This window comes from Aedes albopictus, chromosome 1 (assembly GCF_035046485.1).
Source record: "Aedes albopictus strain Foshan chromosome 1, AalbF5, whole genome shotgun sequence".
NCBI lineage: Eukaryota > Metazoa > Arthropoda > Insecta > Diptera > Culicidae > Aedes > Aedes albopictus.
Window position 1 is genome coordinate 243090487 of NC_085136.1, and position 22465 is coordinate 243112951.

At 37.2% G+C, this 22465-nt stretch overlaps 1 protein-coding gene across 6 annotated transcripts in view; it reads left to right on the forward strand.

The window, feature by feature from the left end:
• LOC109425258 (neurexin 1) overlaps positions 1–22465 on the forward strand; it is a 694091-nt gene that overhangs the window by 358720 nt on the left and 312906 nt on the right. For all 6 annotated transcript variants that reach the window (XM_062846520.1, XM_062846524.1, XM_062846523.1 and 3 more), the window contains one exon: positions 21534–21669. In XM_062846520.1, coding sequence (XP_062702504.1) covers positions 21534–21669 — 136 coding nt within the window. The remainder of the gene's footprint in view (positions 1–21533; positions 21670–22465) is intronic.

Here is a 22465-nt window from a genome sequence, read left to right on the forward strand (position 1 = left end):
AGCTCACTTATTTCGACTAGTAGATCACTTTCCACTTGGGAAATCTTATATCGGAGAGACTTTTTGAAATTAGCCCCACCCTAGTGAGTTGTGCATGGAGAGCAAGAGAATTACCGTGAGCGCTTGAGTGAGAGACTTTTATTTTTCCTCTGATGCAGAGATAAATCATGATCGCGGAGGTGGATAAATCCGTGGAATTTGATCACGTGAGTGAAATATTGGATGCCTGCCCGTGACCCATTACACTAGTTTACAAAATAAAACGAAAGTCGTGAACTTCTGTCAACGACCAAAGTTTATTAAGTACAATTGAGTGCTGATTTCGAAACCGCGCTTCAAAAAGTTTAAAGTAGAACAGTTTTTGAGCTTTAGTTCAATATCGAGTTTTACATTTTTTTTTAAATATTGAATTTACTAAAATTCAAATATCTTGCGTTTTGTTCAACTAATTTTAAATCTTTTTCCATAAATTAAAAGTTGAATATAATACCTTTTAATCTTCTGAATGCAGGTTTTGCGTCAGACTGATGAAATTCAAGATATTGACTAGTTTAAGGGACAATCTCCTTGAAATTTAGCACAATTTCCAAAAATATATGAAGAAATGTATTTTTTTTTTTCAATAAGAAAAAACAATTTAAAAATTCTTTCTCAACGTTTATTTGATGACACATTCTACGGGCCCCGTATCATCAATGCCAATTTTTCAAAGTTGAGTTATGGCATATTTGACATTTTTATCACATTCTACATTACTTTTGCCATCCAGAAATGTATTCGACATGATATTAGTATGACAATAAATATAAATTGAACGACGATTAAGATTAACATTAAAATCGTGATTTTGAGTCATTTAGGCACACTTTTCATCCAAACTGTCGTATTTTAAACACCAACACACTGATTTTTCAAAAGTCTTCCATCATTTGTAGATAAATGTATGTAGATTTTTTAGCATAAAAAGATTTTTAATCGGAAGACTTTACATTTCTGAAATATGGCTGATCATAGTATGGGTTTTTATTGCGTTGTAACGTCACGAAAAATCAACATTTTTGAATTTCATTCAAATACGGAAAACGTTACAAATATGAAATTTTGTATGCTCTTTGTGCTCAAAAAGATCTTTCAAATGAACTAAAAACAAATAAAATCGGATCACGGAAGCCTGAGTTTCACCTGGTTGAAGTTTGCGTTGTAACGTCACGAAAAAAAGTTATGTGGAGAAGACCAAATCTTTCTGGCTTGGACGGCTTCTGAATTGAACAAACGTAGTTCTATATTCAAACAGTTTCATTCTCGTTGTGTATGAGCTCTTTTTCAAGATATCGTTTATAAATTGCGTACCATTGCCCGTTCATAAACTACGTAGACTTTTGAAGGACGGGGGAGATGGTGTTTGGCCAAAATCTACGATGTAATTGTACTGTGATATTTTAAAATTTTTGAATCGTAATCAAATACCACTCAAACCGAAAATTTCTGTGATATCTGTAGGCAACAGACGAAACACTGACGAAATTACAAAGTTATTAAGTTGGTCAAAGACTTACAGTTGATGGATAGTTGGATTTAATGTTCCACCAACAGGCGGCGCTAGAGAACTTTCATACATCTCAGGATCCCTATATAGTGGAGCGGATCTGGTTGGATGGTTAGAACACATGACTATCACGCCGAGGACCTGGGATCGAATCCCACTCCCGACAAACTCACAAAATGTGAGTTTTTCCTTCGGAAGGAAAGTAAAGCGTGGGTCCCGAGATGAACTACCCAGTCAACCAGTAATCGTATAGAATGTTGTATAAGATGATAAAGTGGAGGCAATATGCGTGCATGCCTCCATTTAGGCGCATGTAAAATGTATGTATATCGCCTCCACTTTAACATCTTATTCAACATCTTATACGACTACTGGTTGACTGGGTAGCCCAAGGCTAAAAATCTCGTTAATACAGATAAAAAAAGGATCCCTATTACATAGAAATACGATTTCTTCGGCAAAGTTGTTTGGTAAGTAAAGGACTTGCGGTTGATTAACCAATAGATGCGAGATATTGCCACCAGAAGACGTTAGTTTCCATTTTGCAAAAGCAGTAAAGGGATTAGAATTTCTTGAAAAGTATTCTACAAGCTGCAACTTTTTCACTTTGGACACATTGTATTCAAATCAAATAGTAATCAAAGATCAATATATAATCCTTAACTTTCAAAATTTAATTTGATTGGATTCACTTATTCCTAAGATATAAGAGTTAATAGAACAACAGTCAAAAATATGATTCTGCTTAAAGCTTTCCATATTTGTGTAGAGCTAACCAATCAAGTCCAAATTTGTAGAAATTACAGATAACAAGATGAGGAACTATCAGTCAAAATTTGAGAATTTTTGATACATTTTATAAAAAGTTACGGCTTGTTGAATATGTTTTGGGTAATTAATGAAATTGGCATGCTTTTGAAAATTTGCAACAACCACCACTGTGTGGCAGAAATTAATACCATACGGCTATTAAACTGAAAGTCCTTGATCTACCAAACAACTTTAATGAAGCAGCCATCTTTCCAATTAATCACGATCCTGAGATAAGTAAAACTAAAAATGTGTATGCCCTCTAGTAGCCTCCTAGTGGAAGCATTTGAAATCATACGGCCCATCAATTGAAAGTTCTTGATCAGCCAAACAATTTTGTCGAGGACACCTACTGTCTAAATAGTTAGGTCCTTGAAATATATGGAATGGATATTACGTCAGTGTTACATCTATTTTTGATATAACAAGAATCACCGACAAACAGACGAAACACCTACGAAATTGAAACTCATATTTCTCAGGACTCTAATTACTTAGACTTTAGACTTTTGGAATGTTGATGTCTTTGGAAAAAAAAATTATCTTGTCAAGAATTTTCAGTTTAAATGCCGTTTGGTTCAAGTTTCTAACTGACTAGTGGTAGTAGAAATTTTGAAAAATCATGCACTTTATATTTAAAAAATGTTCAACATGTTGTAACTTTTTATAAAGTGTCCAAAAATTTTGCCAAAAAATAGTTTCTCAATTAGTCAAAATTGGTTGAAAACTTTTTGAGAAATTCTAATCGTTTGTAAACTATTGTAAACATTTACGCAGCGAGTGCGTAGAACAGTGGAACGAATTCCGATTTTTATTCCAAAACTTGTTTTCCGGAAAGTTAAAACCGAAAACCAACACTAAATGACGATTAGACGTTCAAACAAACACCTTAACGATAAAACAACACAATTTTCGAATCCTTGAAAAAGGTCCAATAAGGACCGAAACGTCGGTTTAAGAAAACATATAGTTGTTTTTAATTGACCAAATTAGACTGAAATGCCAATAAATTCCCCAAAGATATATTCACAAATTCGGGCAATTTTGGCTGATTATTCTGATTCTAAAATTATGCGCATTTTCGTGACGTTACAACGCGAGCAGAACCCTGTTTGAAACTGAACGGGCGTTGTAACAACGTCACGAAATGTAAAAATCCAAAAACGAATCCGAAATGTATATGTTTTATTTCACTGCATGAAAGAACAAACCAATAAACTTCAATGGTGGGAGAAATTTTCAGTTTAAAATAAAAATCCGAGCAAATTTTTCAAGATGTTGATTGCGCGGTAGAGGGAGTCGAATTCAAACGCGTTGTAACGTCACGCTACAAATACGCATTTTAAACAAGTTTTTCTAATGAAAACTTTATGTTAAACAGGCCAAACATATCGGAAATTTTACAAGGAATCTGAATATGACGAAATATTTTGAGGTTTGCAGTTGTTTTTATGAATTATAGTGAAAAATCTGACTACGAATGCGTAGAAACGTTGTAACGTCACGGTAGAATGTGTCTTATCTCGACGGCGTGATGAAAATTTTAAATATCTGGCGGTGTAAAATAATGGATCTCAGCGCATTAGTCTTTGGAACAAAACTAGAAGAATATGGGTGTTAAGTATCAGCGAAAATGGGTGCCGGTGTCATTAACCTTCATGAAGGAGTATTCATACTACTGATAGCAATAACTTGGCCCTCCGAGCCATTTATCACAAAACGGATTTTCAATAGAATAAAGTCCCCCTTGAAGCAGGGAAGATAATGCAATGATGTATTCACAAATTCGGGTAAATTTGGCTGATTATGCTGATTCTAACATGATGTGCATTTTCGTGACGTTACAACGCGAGCAGAACCCTGTTTGAAACTGAACGGGCGTTGTAACGTCACGAAATGAAAAAGTCGATTATCCAAAAACAAATCCAAAATTTAAATGTTTTATTCCATTTAATTGAAGAACAAACCAATAAATTTCAATGGTGGAAAAAAAATTCAGAATATCATAAAAATCCGAGCAGATTTTTTAAGATGTTGGTAGCGTGTTAGAGAGGGTCGGATTCTAGCGCGTTGTAACGTCACGCTACAAATACGCATTTTGAACACGTTTTTCTAATGTAAACTAAATGTTCAATAGGTCAAATATATCAGAAATTTTACAAGGAATCCGAATATGAAAAAATATTTCAAGGTTTACGCTCGTTTTCATGAGTTATAGTGGAAAATCTGACTACGAATGCGTCAAAACGTTGTAACGTCACGGTAGAATGTGTCTGATACATTATATGTAGCTGAGTTACAGTAATAAAATTCAGCTAAATCGGAGCCTTGATTACGGAGAATGAGATGAATGAAGTGAGCGACTTTGCTTAAAAATACAGGTATTCTTCGATATAACGTACCCTCGATGTAGCGAATTCGATGTAACGAACATTTTGCTTCGATATAACGTACAACATTGAAATTTTTCATTTTTTCCCTGAAATATCCCTCAGACAAACTACGAAATCACTCAAATCAATGTTTTGCTGCAGCATTTGCCTTTTTACCCAAAATTAGCGCAATTTGGGGAAAAATTTGGTGTACGTTATATCGAAGCAAAATGTACGTTATATCGAAGCACAAAAAACCGCATGAGTTTTTCATGAAAACTCATGTTTTTCATTATTGGTTTTGTGAATTTAATCAAAATCATTAATTGGGGTTAATTTCACGTCGAATACATCAACACTAGCATGAAAAATATCATTTTTTTCTCTGCTTCGATATAACGTACAAAGATAATTATTTTTTGTACGTTATATCGAAGAGTACCTGTATAACAAAATCGATTTCAAACCACAAAGTCGAAAAATCCGCTCTACCTACTGTAATTTTTTTCCTTCTACACCAAAAATGATCATCAGCTTACCGAGTTCAAAAATGCTGTAAACTAGTGTTATTGCCCAATTCTCGCAAACTCATCATGACCAGCTTCCACTCCACTGTCAAAGATTATATTCCACACTGCTGAAAATTTGCTAAACATCGCCTTGTTCCGATTCCCACACATAAAATCCAGCCGGTGCAATGCAATGATGGCCGAGGAGAATCGTTCCTACAAAATTGTAATTTTACTCCAATAAACCCCTCTTGTTGCGCTGTTGTGCTGGATATCATTTCTTCCTTTCCTTTTGTGAGGCGTTAGCGTTGACGACGACGAAGATGGTGTTGACAGTTTGCGTGGCGAGAGCAATTTAAAAATTTAATTTAATAAGATTTTCTACGCTAGCTGGCTGGCTGCTGGCCGGAACGATTTGTATTTGCGAATAAAGAAGCGACAGGAGGAGTCGGGAAACAGTGACTTTCGCAATCAGCGTTTCCTTTTGGGTAAAGAGTCGGCAGTCAGGGGTGTTCCGCGATGTAAATTGTCTCAAGATTTTTGGTTGAGATTCCACGGTCGGTGGAAGAAGTTGAAACTGGAATGGAAAGGTTGCCAGCACATTTACAGCCAAGCTGCTCTCTTAGGCAAACCAAGCTTTGTTTGGATTACGCTGCACAGTGGCTGATTTCGTCATTTTAGCGCGCTTAATTAATAACTTTTTAACTATGACGTTTAGCGTCATGGTGTCTTCGAGAAAGTTTTTCGCTATAATAAGGAGCTTCTTTTGAACTATTGTAAAAAATGATCAATTCCCCTAAAAGTGAGATAGAAAATTTAGTTTTTGCATTTTTCAAGATACAAGGTTGGTGTCTTCACAAAAGTTGTAGATAATGTTATTTGGAGCAACTTTGTCAAAGACGCCAAGTTTGTAACTCCGTTACTTTTCAAGATACTTTACGTTTTTTATCATCAGCCCCTTGAAAAGGGGTTTTGCGCAATAACTTTCGAAAGATTGGTTCTACATTTTCTGATGTTCAACAAAGTTATAGATAATGGTAAAACACATAACTTTGCCGAAAACGACATCCCGCTAGTTTCAAAAATAAAATAGTTAAGGTACCCCGGGGCAAGTGGGACCTAAAAAAATGCTAGTTTGGTTTTGTCAAGCCAAAAAATTCAAAACATAAATAATTTTATAATTCCAATGGTTCTAAAAGACATTGTTGGTATATTTCTTCTTAGTAATGGGCATTAAAACTGTTTCAAATTTTTTAAATTCTGTATATTATGCATATTACGAAAAGTGGAACAGTTCTTCATTTACACCGTATCACGGGGCAAGTGGGACCTATTCGGATTTTTTTGTAATAATGGCTTAATATAGTTGCTGCATATATGTAAGGTAGCATAAATTATAAATATGTTATGCGAATAACTATGTTTAGCGATTTATGTTGGAAAAGTTTTGAGGTATCGTGCATAAATAACGTAACACATATAATAACGAATCACTGAGAAAAAAATTATTTAAATCAAGCAGCTCGTGCAAAACAAATTGATTTTATTTATACAAAAAGCGCCCTTAGGTTAAATGCCGAAAGATTTCCAGACTTGCTTTTCATATTACGTAGTTGATGAGTCTCGCCAAAAGGTTTTTCAACATTTACAGATGTTATGTTTTCCCTTACATAATATTACGATCATTAAATAAAGATTTTTAAATCGTAAACTCCGAATAAGTGTCGTTTTCCAATTTTTTGATACTTTATGGCTGGTTCCTTAACATTCAGAAAAACTCATTATGCAGCAAAAAACGAAAAATAATAGAATTTGCTTGAACTAAAATATGAAAAATAGATAATTTCGAAAACAAATATGTTCTATCATTTTAAACAATAGCTTCACCATCAGAATAAAAGTAACTAAGTATAATTCAACGATTAATTACTTAAGGCGCCCATTTTTACTTCACTTTTGTGTGAATTTCGACTTAGGCTGAAGAAAGCGAGATCAAACTATGAAATTGTGTTTGTTTACTCTCATAGGTCTCACTTGCCCCAGATGCTGAAATGCACTGGGGTAAGTGAGAGCAGTTAACAAAAGGCAATAAATGAAAATAAATTACAGCTTTTTCGCTTAAAATAATTTGCAAGCACTCCAAATATTATCCTGAAACTGAAAAAGTTTTACTTTATTTGTTGTTCTATTTTTAAACGACGAATGTAGTAGAGTACGTTAATCTCACCTAGTGAATTGAAAATTACATTTGAACAACAATAACATTTATGGTCTCTTTATGGTGAGAACAATAACAATTTTTGAATTCAAAGTATCCGCTGATGTGATACCTATGTTTTCTATGAAGAATGTTTGCCTTAAAAATAAAAAATAAAAAAAGTTATAGCTGTAGGTCTCACTTGCCCCGGATTCTCACTTGCCCCGGGATACCTTATAACGGTTTTTGATAGTTTTTTGGGCCATATTTCAAGCATATATAAACTAGCTATAGGCAATTGGCTTCTTTAACGGTGTTGAGATAATTCGATATTCTGAATCTGCATGTCAAACTGAGTCGATATCCAAATTTTCATGAATTTCGGAGCCCGGGAACCTATTTTAAAATGAATTTGAAGTTTGTATGGGAGCGATTTGTCGAATCACCCCTTGTCGCAGTTTGTACTGGGCGGAGCTGTCAAACAGTTGTCCAGCTGTCAAAAGGTGATTTCAAAAAATTTCTTTGAAATTGATTTTAGGTACCAAAAAAGGTTCTAAAAATCTGAAAAAAATCATAGTGGCTCAGAAAAAGGTGCTCTTTCGTATAAAACCGAAAAATCAGTATAATTTTCTTAATTTAAAAACCCAATTATATGCAAATTTCCTTTTAGGCATGTGAATATACAAGTAATTGCCTCTCTGAGAAAGCCAAAACCATCAAACTGTAAGAAACTGTAAGATGGTTTTTGTACAGAAACTTTCAACCATCTATGTTACTTTTATATGGGATTTATTCATATCTTCAACATATTTATTTGACAGTTCATGGCAGCTTGCATTTTTATTGTTATTGTACGTGTGTGTGAATATACAGAATGGATTGTGGTGCATTCTGGAGCATTCATGAAGTACGTTACACGAAAACTTACCATTTATTTATATTTTCTTACTAACTCACAGTGCTGCATGTAGTCCACGAAAAGAGCGAATGAAGTCCCATTTTTTCTCAAATTCAAAACTTGCGCGTGACATATTTTGTGAACGCTCCCTCTAGTACATGTCTACAATAGTTATAGCTAATTATAAATCTTATTGTACTTTACAGTAAGGTGCTGTTTAATCGTGATCTGACAAAAAAGTAACACTTTATGCGTTCTTTTCGTGGACTACATGCAGCACTGCCAGTTAGTCAGAAAATAGAAGTAGATGGTAAGTTATCATGTAACGTACTTCATGAATGTTGCAGAATGCACCACAATCCTTTATATATATTCACACACTTACAATAACAATAAAAATGCAAGCTGTAATGAACTCTCAAAAAAATATGATGAAGATACGGATAAATCCCATTATAAAAGTAACATAGATGGTTGAAAGGTTCTGTACAAAAACCATCTTACAGTCTCTTACAGTTTGATGGTTTTGGCTTTCTAAGAGAGGCAATTACTTGTATATTTACATGCGTAAAAGGAAATTTGCATATAATTGCCTATAGCTAGTTTATATATGCTTGAAATATGGCCCAAAAAACTACAAAAACCATTATAACTATTTTATTTTTGAAATTAGCGGGGTGTCGTGTTCGGCAAAGTTATGTGTTTTACCATTATCTATAACTTTGTAGAACATCAGAAAAATGTAGAACCAATCTTTCGAAAGTTATTGCGCAAAAACCCTTTTCAAGGGGCTGGTGATAAAAAACGTAACGTATCATGAAAAGTAACGGAGTTATGAACTTGACGTCTTTAACAAAGTTGCTCCAAATAACATTATCTACAACTTTTGTGAAGACACCAACCTTGTATCTTTAAAAATGCAAAAACTAAATTTTCTATCTCACTTTTAAGGGGATTGATCATTTTTTACAATAGTTCAAAAGAAGCTCCTTATTATAGCGAAAAACTTTCTCGAAGACACCATGACGCTAAACGTCATAGTTAAAAAGTTATTAATTAAGCGCGCTAAAATGACGAAATCAGCCACTGTGCGCTGGCATGAAACGATGGGCAGGGCATGTTGCGAGAATGCCGGTCAACTAACCTTCGATATTGTGATCTTCGCGTCGAATGCAACTGCCACGCAGAGGCGTCAAGAGTGCATCGGGTAAGATGAGCAAATTATGGCAACACTGCCAATAGAAAATCCGAAGCAGTAAAAAAAGTTCAATCTTATAAAAAACGCCCACCCGTTGCGTGTGCCGTCTGCTGTTGGATGTTGATGACCATGACGGCGTACGGCGACAAAGCGTTGCAATGCGACGCGAGATGAGACACTGAGAGCGAAGCAAACCATCAAACCATCGTCCTGGTAGATATCTCTGTCAGTAGCAGCTTCCAACCAGCCTTTACCAACGAGAACGATTTCAACGACGTCGACGACAACGACAACGTCTAAAGTGGTACTATGGGGGGTATAAAATTTAATACAAGACCCCCATCATCTTAATGAGGCTAAAGTAGTTTGTGTAATTAATGTGTACGAGAGTGTCGATGACGGGAACTCGCCTGCCGGATCCGGATGCGGATGCGACGGAGGCGGGAACAATGGCGATGCACAGATTGTTCGCTCTTCTGTCGTCGGTGGAGGCGTGTGACATTTCACACTTCAATATAGGTACATAATCATGTGACAGTCAAGGTTGAGTGTTCAGTGAGTTCACGATCACCTGCTGGTTCGACAGCTGCCAATGCACAATTGAATCGACTTTTTTTTATTCTTAACCGCTTAAGGTGAAACATCAAAAAATCCTATTACAATTTTGCATACAAACTTTAGAGGCACAAATCTGACAAACCAAGCCGCACTTGTTTATCCTGGCTTTGCTTACTTTAAAAAAGAGGCAGCTTTTCCAAATCGAAAGCATTTGCTTACGAATTTTCAAGATTGGTACTCGTGAAAACGTGAGTAGGGGACCAAGTCGACCATTGCACAATGGTCCGAGGACCAACATTAAGTGGAAAAAATTAATAACTCAAAAACCATCCAAGATAGAGTCTTCATGTCTTCTAGACATTTGCTCGTGAGTCCAAGCCGCGTTATATGCAAAAGTGTCCTAAACGCCAAATCTTAAAATACTTCATATTTCAGCACCTAACTTTTTTATTTCAAAAGATATCGAAATAAAATGTTCTGCAAAGTTGAAGAAGGTAAAAACCCCGACAACTTTCTCGAAGAGCAGTTTTTTCTATCTCTTCAATCTGAGGAGATATAACTTATTGAAGAAATAAAAAGTCCGAAATCGGTTTTTTTGTCATATGTCAAAAACTATCATTTTTTCAAGCCTACTATGTTCAGAGCAATTGTACATATTGCCAAAATACACATTTCGTCAGAAGACATCAAAGCTGTACGATGTTTCTATCAAAAGATATAAGTATTTTTGTACTTTTTTAAGCCAATTTTTCTAGCGTAACATTTGAAAAAGGCGCAAGTGAATCTTTAATTTTCTCCCACCACCGGATCTAGTATGACAAAAACTGCATTTTAACAAATTTTGGAGAGGGTGTTTTTTTGTTTTGCGTTTTAAATGTGATTTGACTATGACCGTATTTTAGGCATCAAATTCACGAAAAATGACATCCATAATGTCCGAGTTCAACATCTACTCGTGTTTCAAGATCACTTATCTTAAACATTCGAGTAGCGATGAACCCAATGTTGTCTTTTTTGTTTTGTTTTGTTCCTTTGTGTAAGTGAGCAAAAATATAAAACAAATTCCCTATAGTTTTTCGATTTCTTAATTCATCAGATATATGCATCTGGTGATCGTATGCAAATTTTAAATTGAATTGTGGACCGTCCAGTTTTATATGTTTGACATATATTATGAAAGGCCTTTGATCCTAGGGTAGGATGCGACACGTAGTCAGTCAATTTCGTCAACGATCAAAATCAAGTACTGCCACTTTTCTTTATTCCAAATCTTTAAAACTATTTAACTTTAACGATTGAAGTTTTGATGCATATTTCGCACCGTAAAGCACTATTTGCAATTGCAATAGCGTAACTTGCTACTAAAATTGCTTTCAAACGCAAGCTCTTTCAATTATGATGAAATCTATCAAAAAATCAATTGATTTTGCACCAAATCAATGGTTTTAACCGGTGTCAAGCCATGGGAGTCACATTAGGTTGATTTGCTTTTGAATGCTGACATATTTGAGGCGATAAAGCTTGAATAAAAAAATACAATGATTTTAAATATTGGTATCAAATGCTAAACCTACAAACTAGCAACACGGCCAAGCCAACAACAAAGCGATATGATCGCAGCAACGGATATCAATTTCGACCAATCAGCGACTGGTCTCCGTTTGACAGCAAATTGGTCTCAAATTGACTGACTACGTGTCGCATCCTATCCTAGGGTCAAAGGCCTTTCATAATATATGTCAAACATATAAAACTGGACGGTCCACAATTCAATTTAAAATTTGCATACGATCACCAGATGCATATATCTGATGAATTAAGAAATCGAAAAACTATAGGGAATTTGTTTTATATTTTTGCTCACTTACACAAAGGAACAAAACAAAACAAAAAAGACAACATTGGGTTCATCGCTACTCGAATGTTTAAGATAAGTGATCTTGAAACACGAGTAGATGTTGAACTCGGACATTATGGATGTCATTTTTCGTGAATTTGATGCCTAAAATACGGTCATAGTCAAATCACATTTAAAACGCAAAACAAAAAAACACCCTCTCCAAAATTTGTTAAAATGTAGTTTTTGTCATACTAGATCCGGTGGTGGGAGAAAATTAAAGATTCACTTGCGCCTTTTTCAAATGTTACGCTAGAAAAATTGGCTTAAAAAAGTACAAAAATACTTATATCTTTTGATAGAAACATCGTACAGCTTTGATGTCTTCTGACGAAATGTGTATTTTGGCAATATGTACAATTGCTCTGAACATAGTAGGCTTGAAAAAATGATAGTTTTTGACATATGACAAAAAAACCGATTTCGGACTTTTTATTTCTTCAATAAGTTATATCTCCTCAGATTGAAGAGATAGAAAAAACTGCTCTTCGAGAAAGTTGTCGGGGTTTTTACCTTCTTCAACTTTGCAGAACATTTTATTTCGATATCTTTTGAAATAAAAAAGTTAGGTGCTGAAATATGAAGTATTTTAAGATTTGGCGTTTAGGACACTTTTGCATATAACGCGGCTTGGACTCACGAGCAAATGTCTAGAAGACATGAAGACTCTATCTTGGATGGTTTTTTAATTATTAATTTTTTCCACTTAATGTTGGTCCTCGGACCATTGTGCATTGTGGCAGCTATGAGAGTTCGTGGGGTAATATCAGGCTGGATCCATCAGTGAACGCGCTACAACGGATCAGATGTTCGCCATCTACCAGGTGTTGCAGAAATGCCGCGAATACAACGTGCCCACACATCACTTGTTCATCGATTTCAAGTCGGCGTATGATACAATCGATCGAGAACAGCTATGGCAGATTATGCATGAATGCGGATTCTCGGATAAACTGATACGATTGATCAAGGCGACGATGGATCGAGTGATGTGCGTACTTCAAGTATCAGGGACATTCTCGAGTCCCTTCGAATCTCGCAGGGGGTTACGACAAGGGGATGGTCTTTCGTGCTTGCTGTTCAACATTGCTTTAGAGGGTGTAATAAGGAGAGCGGGTATATACATGATGGCAAAGGGCTCCAGGGAGGAATCATCGCGCCTGCCAAACGATTGAAGAATTCGTGTACTTGGGCTCACTGGTGACCGCCGACAACGACACCAGCAGAGAAATTCAGATGGGGAATTTAGCAGGAAATCGAGCTTACTTTGGACGTCGCAGAACTCTACGATCGAACAAAGTTCGCCTTCACACGAAGTTGGCTATCTACAAAACGCTGATTAGAACGGTGTTCCTCTATGGGCACGAAGCATGGTCCCTACGTGCAGAGGACTAACGCTCCCTTGGAGTTTTCGAGCGGAAGGTGTTACGTACCATCTACGGCGGAGTGCAGATGTAAGACGGGACTTGGAGAAGGCGAATGAACCACGGAGGACGATTTGCGAACCCTTCGCAGAGTGTGGAACTGGAGACACACAGCCATGGACCGAGCAGAATGAAGTTGACTCCTACGTACAGCAGAGGACACATAGACCTTCAGTAGGTCGGCTCCAAACGCACGTTCTTCTATAGGCCTTAGTTTGATCAGTAACGTAAGATAAGGCAACAGAGAGCGACAGCAAAATCGGAGAAAGATGAAATTTATTGCATTGAAGTCTAAGAAGTAAAAAAATCGTAATTTAAGTTCTATAAATTTGGAACACTAAAATAGACAAAATTCCGGTGTTTCCTTATTCCTTGATAAAAACTAGGAAGAGCAGAATGAAAAAGCAGGCCAGTGCCCCCTCTTGGATCCTTCTCTTTCTCGTGTTTGTTTGGAAGAGTGAGTAAGTGAAAAGATAAAAAAAAAACTAGCTACGCCTATGCCAATGCAAATATTCATGAGTTCATCATTCATCGCCCTATGTCTCATAGCAATGTCATCAAATTCTATATGGTGCCCGGCACTTCCGGCACTCCCGGTAGTTTTGCCCATGGGAGTTCCGCCGGAAATTCCTATTATGTAATGATCAACCGCCAGAGGTTCTACCGAGTATTACTGTGAGAGTTCCACTCACCGAGTTATACCATTTTGATGACTGAATAATCTAGTGAATGGTTGGATAACCACCATAAAACTTTATACCTTTTATTTTGGCTTTATTATGGTTGTAAGAACCTCTTCTAGTCTACATGACTGAAAAATGTTACTTGGGTGGGTATTTTTCTAGGAGTTTGACAGGGATTTCCCAGAGGAATGCCATCGCAAATTCTCTCAGGAGTTCCAAGGTTTCCTCGGGCTCTGCCGGGATTTTTTGTTGATGATTAACCGGGACTTCCAGCGGTTCTTCAAGATGTACCATCGAGAATTAATCTGGGAGATGTACCAGAAAATCGTGAGTGAGTTCCATCGAGATTGTCACCGAAGTTCCACCAGAAATTTCTATAATAATTGAAGGAGTTTCAAAGTTCAGAAAATCCACCGGGAAATCCTTGAGAAGTTATACAAAAATTCCTACAGGATGTTTCGGAAATTACACTTGGGTTCTTCTGGAAGCTTCTGTGATAGTTATAGCAGTCGTTAATTTGAAAATGTTATTTGATAATAAACCTCGATCCTCCATAAGATAATAAGTAACCTAGAGGGTAACTTTCAATCCCGAAATTAAAGAAAAAAAATATGTTTAATTAAACTTAAGTGTGTAGACAACGAGAGATTCAGACTGCAATAAACTCTGACTCGGAGAGGTGACTGCCGAAGTTGATAGCAACTATGAAAAGTCAATCTTCGGAATCGTTTTAGTCTGCTCAATAATATGCAGCTTATTGAACGGAAGAAGAGAACGAGAAAATAGAGCACCCGAAGATGCTCCGCTTGGTGGGTAAAACAGAAAAGCCTAGAAGAAAGGAAAAGGGAGGAAAGAGAGACAATATGGGTATGCGGTTCGGTGAAACATATGTGTTCGTGAGATGGCGTTAGGATGTTAGGAGGGGAATGTTAACGAACGAATCACACGAGGGCATTTGACTTCGTTTTGAAACGAGACGGGCATTCTGTTGGTTATTTTCAGCGCGATAGGACGTGCTTGTGGATGATGGCGTCTAAATGGAAACCAGGCCGGGAATTGTCTGCCGAAAGGCAAGACAGCTTCTTTGAGATTTCTTCTAGGACTTCCTCTGAAATCTTCCAGGATTTCTTTCGGTTTTCTCCTATGGCTGCTTCAAAAATCTTACAGAAGCTCGTTTTAAAAATCTTCCAAGTTACCCAAGGAGTTCCCTCGGGAAATCTTCCCAAAGTTGCGAGCGGATTGTTCCGGCAATACCTGTGAAAGATTTTTCTAGATTTTTTATAAATCCTTTCGAAGCATTCCTGGGGGAATTCTTGTTAATTTTTTTCAAGAACTCTTCCACAGAGTAGCTCAAAATATTTTTTAAATGTATTTTGGGTTGGGTAACCTGACCCTTAAGAACTATTAATGGAATTCACGAAGAAATTTCTGAAACAATTCCCAAAGAAACTCCTAAAGGGATTCCCGGAAGAACATCTGAAGAAAGCTCCTGGGCGAATTATCGAAGTGTATTTTCATAGGAACTTCAGAGGAATTTCTGGATGAACTCCAATTTATGAGGGATCTCATGAAGAAAGTTCCAAAGGTACTCCTGGAAGAACTTCCAAATAAATCCAAATAAAAAATAGAATCTAACCAAAGTATTCCCGGAAGACTGTAAGAAACTCCCTAAAGAACTCTTGAGGGAATTTCTGAATCAATTCTTAAGAATATTCCCTAAGCAACTGCTGAAAAAACTGCAAAAAGAATATCAGAATGAAATACGGAAATACTGATAGAAGTCATAAATTAATTATCGAGGAAACTCCTCTAGGAATTTCCAGGTGAACTATTGAAGGATTTTCTGGGGCAACTACCGTAACTCGCGTGGTTGGCCACCACCACGCTAATACTGAAGACAAAAAGCGAGATTTTTCGACGTGTTGTACAAAATATAACAGCGCGATCGCTCGAGGATTAAGAAACTCCTAGAAAAAATCTAGAAAAGTCCCAGAGGTTCTCCTGAAGAAATTCCCAAAAGAACGCTTAGAAGAATTCCAGGAGGAAATCTTTAAGGAGTTACCGTAGGAACTCCTACTGAAATTTTCGGAGGAACTCTTACTGGTATTCCCGGAAGAACTTCTACTGGATTCTGGAGGCACTCCTGAAAAAATTTCCTGAAGGAATTTGTGCTGGAACTGCTAGAGAAAATTCTGGAGAAATATCTGAAGAAAATTTAGGAGGAACTCCTGAAGTACCTTCACATAGGAGCTCCTAAGAAAACTTCCGAAAAAAAAATCAATGAATTTCCGAGTGAATTATCGAAAGAATTTCAGGAGAAACTTCTGGAGGTATTCTTAGGAAACTCTTTCTGAAATTTCCAGAGAAGCTCCCGATGGAGAAACTCAAGATGGATGTTTTCAAAAAAACTTCTGAAAAAAATAATGGAAAAACTCCCGGAGGAACTCCTGACTCAATATCAGTAGAACTCTTGAAAGAACTGCTCGAGGATGTCCTGCAGGAATAACCGAAAAAGCCCCAACCAGGATTCCCAGAGAAATTCTAGAAGAAAATCCCCGAAGGAACTCCCAAAGCAAATTCCCGGAGAGACTCCAGAAGAAAACTCACGAAAGTACTTCTGAAAAAATTCGTGGAGGCACCGAAAGAAAACTCGGGAGAGTTTCTAAAGCAATTCCTAGAGGAACTGACAGTGAAATTTCTGGAAAAGCTTTTGAAGAAAGTATTTGAGAAACTCCTGAAGGAAATTCCTGCAAAAATGTTCAGGAAGCATTCCGGGAGGAATAACCGCTGATAATCCTGGAAGAAATATAGGAGTAACTTCCTTTGGAACTCCAAGAAACTCAGGAGAAACTCCTTTGGGGAACTCCGATAGGCATCCCCGAAGAAACTGCTAAGGAAGAAGCTACATATTTTTATTCAGTTTCTTAAAACTCCAAATAAGTCTTCAATTCCATACCACAGTTCAATACGAATATTTAATTGAAATCAATCAACGCACCAGCAATCTCAAAATTTTCAATTTGTTTTTGATCATCATTCCTACCCAAAAAAACACGATTGGTGGAACCTTCAAATTATAATTATTCCCAATCTACTAAACTCATACTTTCGAAAAAAAAAATAATCTCAGAAAAAAGTCTCAGAATATTCCATATCTCATATCCTGAAATGTTCAGACGATTCAGACCTAAACAGATCGGAATAAGTAATTATAAAACTGTCATGACAACTTTGAAGATTTCAGCTAGCGATTCATGTACAACATTAACAAAAATTATAGAATATTTCAATTAATTTAATTTATCTTCAGTAATTCTGAAAACCAAAACAAAATTTTCAGAAATTAACCAAAAAAACGTTTCGGAAATTCTTATAAAGAACTTTCAAAACAGTTGAAGTTTTTATTTGCAAGTGTTATAGAAGCTCTATCAATGCTTCTACATGTCTAGAATTTCCAGCAAAGGTTCTAACAGATTGTTTTTGAGGAATTCATTTCAGTTTACTTTTGAGAATTCGTATGAATGTGCTCCTTTTAGTTTTCCGCAGATCTTTTCTAAAATGTATGATGATTTTTTTTAATTTTTTTTATTCTTAATCACTTAACCTAATTTACAGCTCTCTTGTCCATTAGGGCACTGCGTGAGCAATTTCAATTGACAGCTGCACTTACATGTTTGTATACAGCGCCTAGATTCTATTCTACTTTATCGAACTGGTTGCCTTTCAGCTGCTTTCACTTTTTCTACTTTATACCTAGTAGAAAGATGAGCACAAGGATGTTGATGGATGGCCGTTGTTCCTTTCCAGTCAGATTGGGGGTCCTTTATGAGTAGCAGTTCGCCGATGTCCAGGTATCCGGGTCCGTTTGAGCCATGGGGCTCAGAAGAGCGTCAGTGTCAGTTGCTCTCGGGGGAAAAGCAACTGACGAAAAATTGCAAGTGCCGGGGCTGGGAATCAAACCCATGACCATCCGCATATGAAGCGAACGTGTGACCAACTACGCGACGGGCCCCGGCAATGTATGATGATGTCTTTTTAAAAAAACCAACAAACTTTGTGCAAAAATTCCTGTAAGGATTTCTTTACAATTTCTTCCAAGAATTACTTCAAGAATTTCACTTAAAATTTCCGCAGATTCTTTTGATTTGTCTGCCAAGGTTTTTCCTGGAATTTGTACGACGTTTTTCCAGGAATTTCTTGACCATTTTCAAGAATTCCTCCAAAACTTCCTTGACAAATTTTTTACCGATTCTGTCGACAATTCCCCAGGAACTTTTCCATGTTTAATTCCCAAAATTTCTTTGAAGATTGCACCAGAGCTCCTGAAATTCTGCAGAGGAAATTTTCAAAAAACTTTGTCCAAGCTTATGCTCAGAAGATGTCTTCAGCAATTCAACGAAAGATTTGTTTTAAGAGTTTCTTCAAGGATTTTTCCAGGAATTTCTCATGAAAGGATTCACCCAGAAGTTAATTTAAAAATTACTACAGAAACTTCCAGACAATATCAGCATTTTTTCAGGGTATGTCCTTCCAGTGTTCTTGAAATATTGTTTTCCAAAATTCCAGCGAGGGCTTTCGCAAAAATCCTCCTGGTTTCCACTAAAAAGTATCCGAGGATTTCTTCAGAAATGTCTTTGATGATCTTGTAACGTTGGTGTGTTCGACTGTAGTTGGAAACTAATGTTTTGTGGCTTCTCCGTCTTGACAAAATCAAAACGCTGTTATGTTATTTTGTCAATGGTGATCGTTCTCGGGTTAGGTACTAAATTCCGGAGTGCTAACTTTGGACCGAGCTTTATTTCCGATAGGGCATCCGATTTGGCAGCGATTGTGCGGGAAAACTCGATCCATGTGACAGTTACAGGTTCTGCCGAACCGCAGTGGACGAGAACACTGTAACAATTGAGTCCCTGAAGAAGAACCGAAACGTCGGACAAAAAAAAACATTACAGTGTTTTTCATTTTTTCAAGACTGAGAAGCCACAAAACATTAGTTTGATGATCTCTTTGATAATTTCTTAGAAAGTCGGAAGATTTTTTCGCCATTAATTATTCCGAAGAATCATCCAGAATTGTGTTCATCCTGCAGAGTTTTATTTTGGGAATTCCTCTAGCAAAATTTCTCATTAGAAACTTATTGGATTTATGTACAAGTACCCCTGAAGACATAATTCTATAAATGTATTAAAGGAATTATCCGGGAATATCTCTAAAACGTCATGCAAAATTTACCGAGAAACTTTTTCAAGGATTCCTCCATGAGTTCTTTCCGCAAATTTTATTTCATCATACTCTAAAACTTTTGCGAGGATTTCTTCAAGACTTTTTGAAAGTACCTCTAGAATATCTCCAAAACTTTATTTTTTAAATCTATTTTAATCTGTAAATTTTAACTTGCTTCAAGTTCTCCACACAGACTGCGAATTTCTTGCAGAAATTCTCAACAAATTTCTTCGAAAAATTCATCACAAATGTTTACGAGAACTTCTCTTAAAAATGCGTCTCCAAAAGTTCATTCGAGAATTTCCTCACGGATTTCTTAAGAAATTCTGCTACAAATTTATGTAAGGTTTTCCTTTAGAAATGTCTTTAAAGTTCTTCCAAAAAATTACTTCGTGGAATCCCTCAGAAGTTCCTCTTAACATTTTGTCAAGTAAGGACTGTTCATTAAAGAAAGTGGACACCTGTTTTTCAATAGAAAATGTTTATTTTCGAACAAATTCATAAGTTTATTTTTTATTTAATACAATCAACATACATGTGGCCGAATTCACGAGAGTTTGAACATTTACTTCGCATTTCTGAAGAACGCTCGGACTTTCCTCTTGATACCTCCCATTAGATTCTGCACAACTTTCTCCGTAACATTTCGTTGTGCCGCAGACCAAATTTTCTTGAAGCAATCAACAGAGCTTGCTTCTCTTCCATCTTTCTTGAGATGCCGCTTAATTACTGTCCAGTATCTTTTCACAAGAGACGAACCAGCCAAGGGCTGAAAGTCTCTCAAATAAAGACAAATCAATCAATATCTTTTCACAGAACGCAGTTCAGGGAAGTTTGGTGGATTTTGCCATTTTTCGACAAAATCGACCTTTTCCGTCTTGAGCATCTCTAGTGTAGAAGAAACGTAATGAGCGGATGCCAGATCCGGCCAAAACAATAGAAGATCCGTATGTTTTCGATGCATTCCTTTATGTTATTTTCACCGTTGATTGTTCCTGTTGTGAAATCAAAGAACTGTTTAAGCCGCATGAACAATTGGCTTACCACACCTAAAACTTTTGCTCAATTTTTTCGGTTCTGATGTACCCTACATCATCCAGCACATCTGTCCCCTGCTCAGCGTTGAAAAATTGCGGTACCGGAAGTGATACTAGTACACAATTCTCAAAACGACAACTTTTTCGAACACCATTTGTGCAGAATTTATCTGATAGTCGCTAAGCTAATCCAACCCATCGCTCAAAATTTCTCACTTTTTTCGTTTTCTGTGAATGTGTTGCCGAAGTGAACAATGTTTTTAAGCACTGAACAAAAATTCACAATTTTTTGTTTAGTTTTAACTCTAATTGGTAAACAGATGTCCACTTTCTTTAATGAACAGTCCTTATTGTTTAGAAGAGTCCTGAAATTTCACCGACGACTCAATAGAAATTCTTATATAGCAATATCCTAAAACCAGTTAAAATAAAGGCTCATATGTGAGCCTCCGGCCCAGGGCCGGATCTAAGGGCAGGCTGGGGGCGGGGTTGGGCAGGGCTTCGTTTCCCCACGTTTTAGGGGCCCTTACAAAAACCTGTTTGCTTGCTAAACATTAACGAAAACAAAGAAAAGCTTATTTGCTCATGGCATTTGTACCTCCGAGGGGCCTCCACATCCGCTCTAGCCCGGACCCCCACAATCCTTAATCCGGGCCTGCTCCTGCCTAAGCTCCGGCACCAAAGCGTTAAGATTTTTTCAGAACCATTCCTACAAAATGGAATTCATGAAAATCCTAAAAATATGTTTGGAAAAATTGGAAGATTTTTTAATCTAGGTATTGCGCATTTCCCACACCAGTGGGAGCCTTTCGCAGTTAGTATAAGTGCGGGATCGTGAATAAGTGCGCAGAAGACACCGAAAAGATTCGCTGCAAAATCGAGAGGGCGGAAGCAGAGTACCGGACCAGGTCCACCAGGATTACTATACCAGAAATGCCAATAAGCAGAGCATGATTGGTGATAATGTCCAAGACATCTTCTGACCTAGAAACTTCTGACGGGTGTGGAAATCTGTCACTTTTAGTATTTTAAACGCTGGCTTTCAAATTTTGCACACTCTTGTTAATTCAAAAAATGAATGAAAATACTGAATTTGTCTCATCCAATTATATCGTTTTACATATCTAGTGTCTTTAAAACTAAAACCGATTCTTCTTTCTCCATTCCTCTCTCCCCAACAGGGAACCCGCAGTAACGTGACGGACGCCTGCGAACGGCACGACCCCTGCCAGCATGGCGGCATCTGCATATCGACCGATTCCGGTCCGATCTGCGAGTGCCGCAACGGCGAGTACGAGGGACCCTACTGCGAACGAGGTACGTACTGGAACTATTTAGATCTGTACATTTGTCTATTTCGCTGTCGACGGCGACGGCGGCGGACAAAATTTCCAATCTAAATTCTTTGCCACTTGCCGAGGCACCGAAATCGTGTCTGTGTCGGATGGTGACTGTTGGTTTCTGTACCGTACATAATAACGCATAAATTCCATCGACTCTTACAAATAGTTTAACGCCAGCCCACTTGGGCCCTTTTGGGGCTCGGCTGGCTCATCCCGTCCGTCCGTCCATTGCCAACCAGCTGGCATAAGTTATTGGTTTGGTTGGCAAGCCGGCAGGCCGGCAGAAACCAGGCGGCGGGTGTAAGTGGATTTTGGAAAAGCCATTCCGAACGATACAAAACTGATTTCATATTCATGCATACATTTCCATGTGCTTAGATAATGGAAATGCTTCTACTGGCTCATGTTCGTGCATGTGTGATAACGCTGCGTGTCTCGCTAGGGAAAAGGGTAAAAGTACATTTCAGACACTGGGAATTGAAGTGGAAATCAACGTATTCGTTGCACAAAATTTGGGACTGCAAAACTTATCCTAAGTCAACCATTGAAACCATTATAAAGCTAATGCGAGGACAGTCAAGCCTCAAATTTAACGCCACTCTAAGTTGTTTTCTTCGAAAAAGTTTCGGTATGAAATTTTTACTTACATCACTATCATAACTTGTTAGTGTTAGTTTATCTCTATGATTGAGATTTCGTCCGATAGGCTGGTTAAGCTCCTTATCGCAAAAAAAATCCGCGACAATTTATGTGACGATTTCATGCATGAT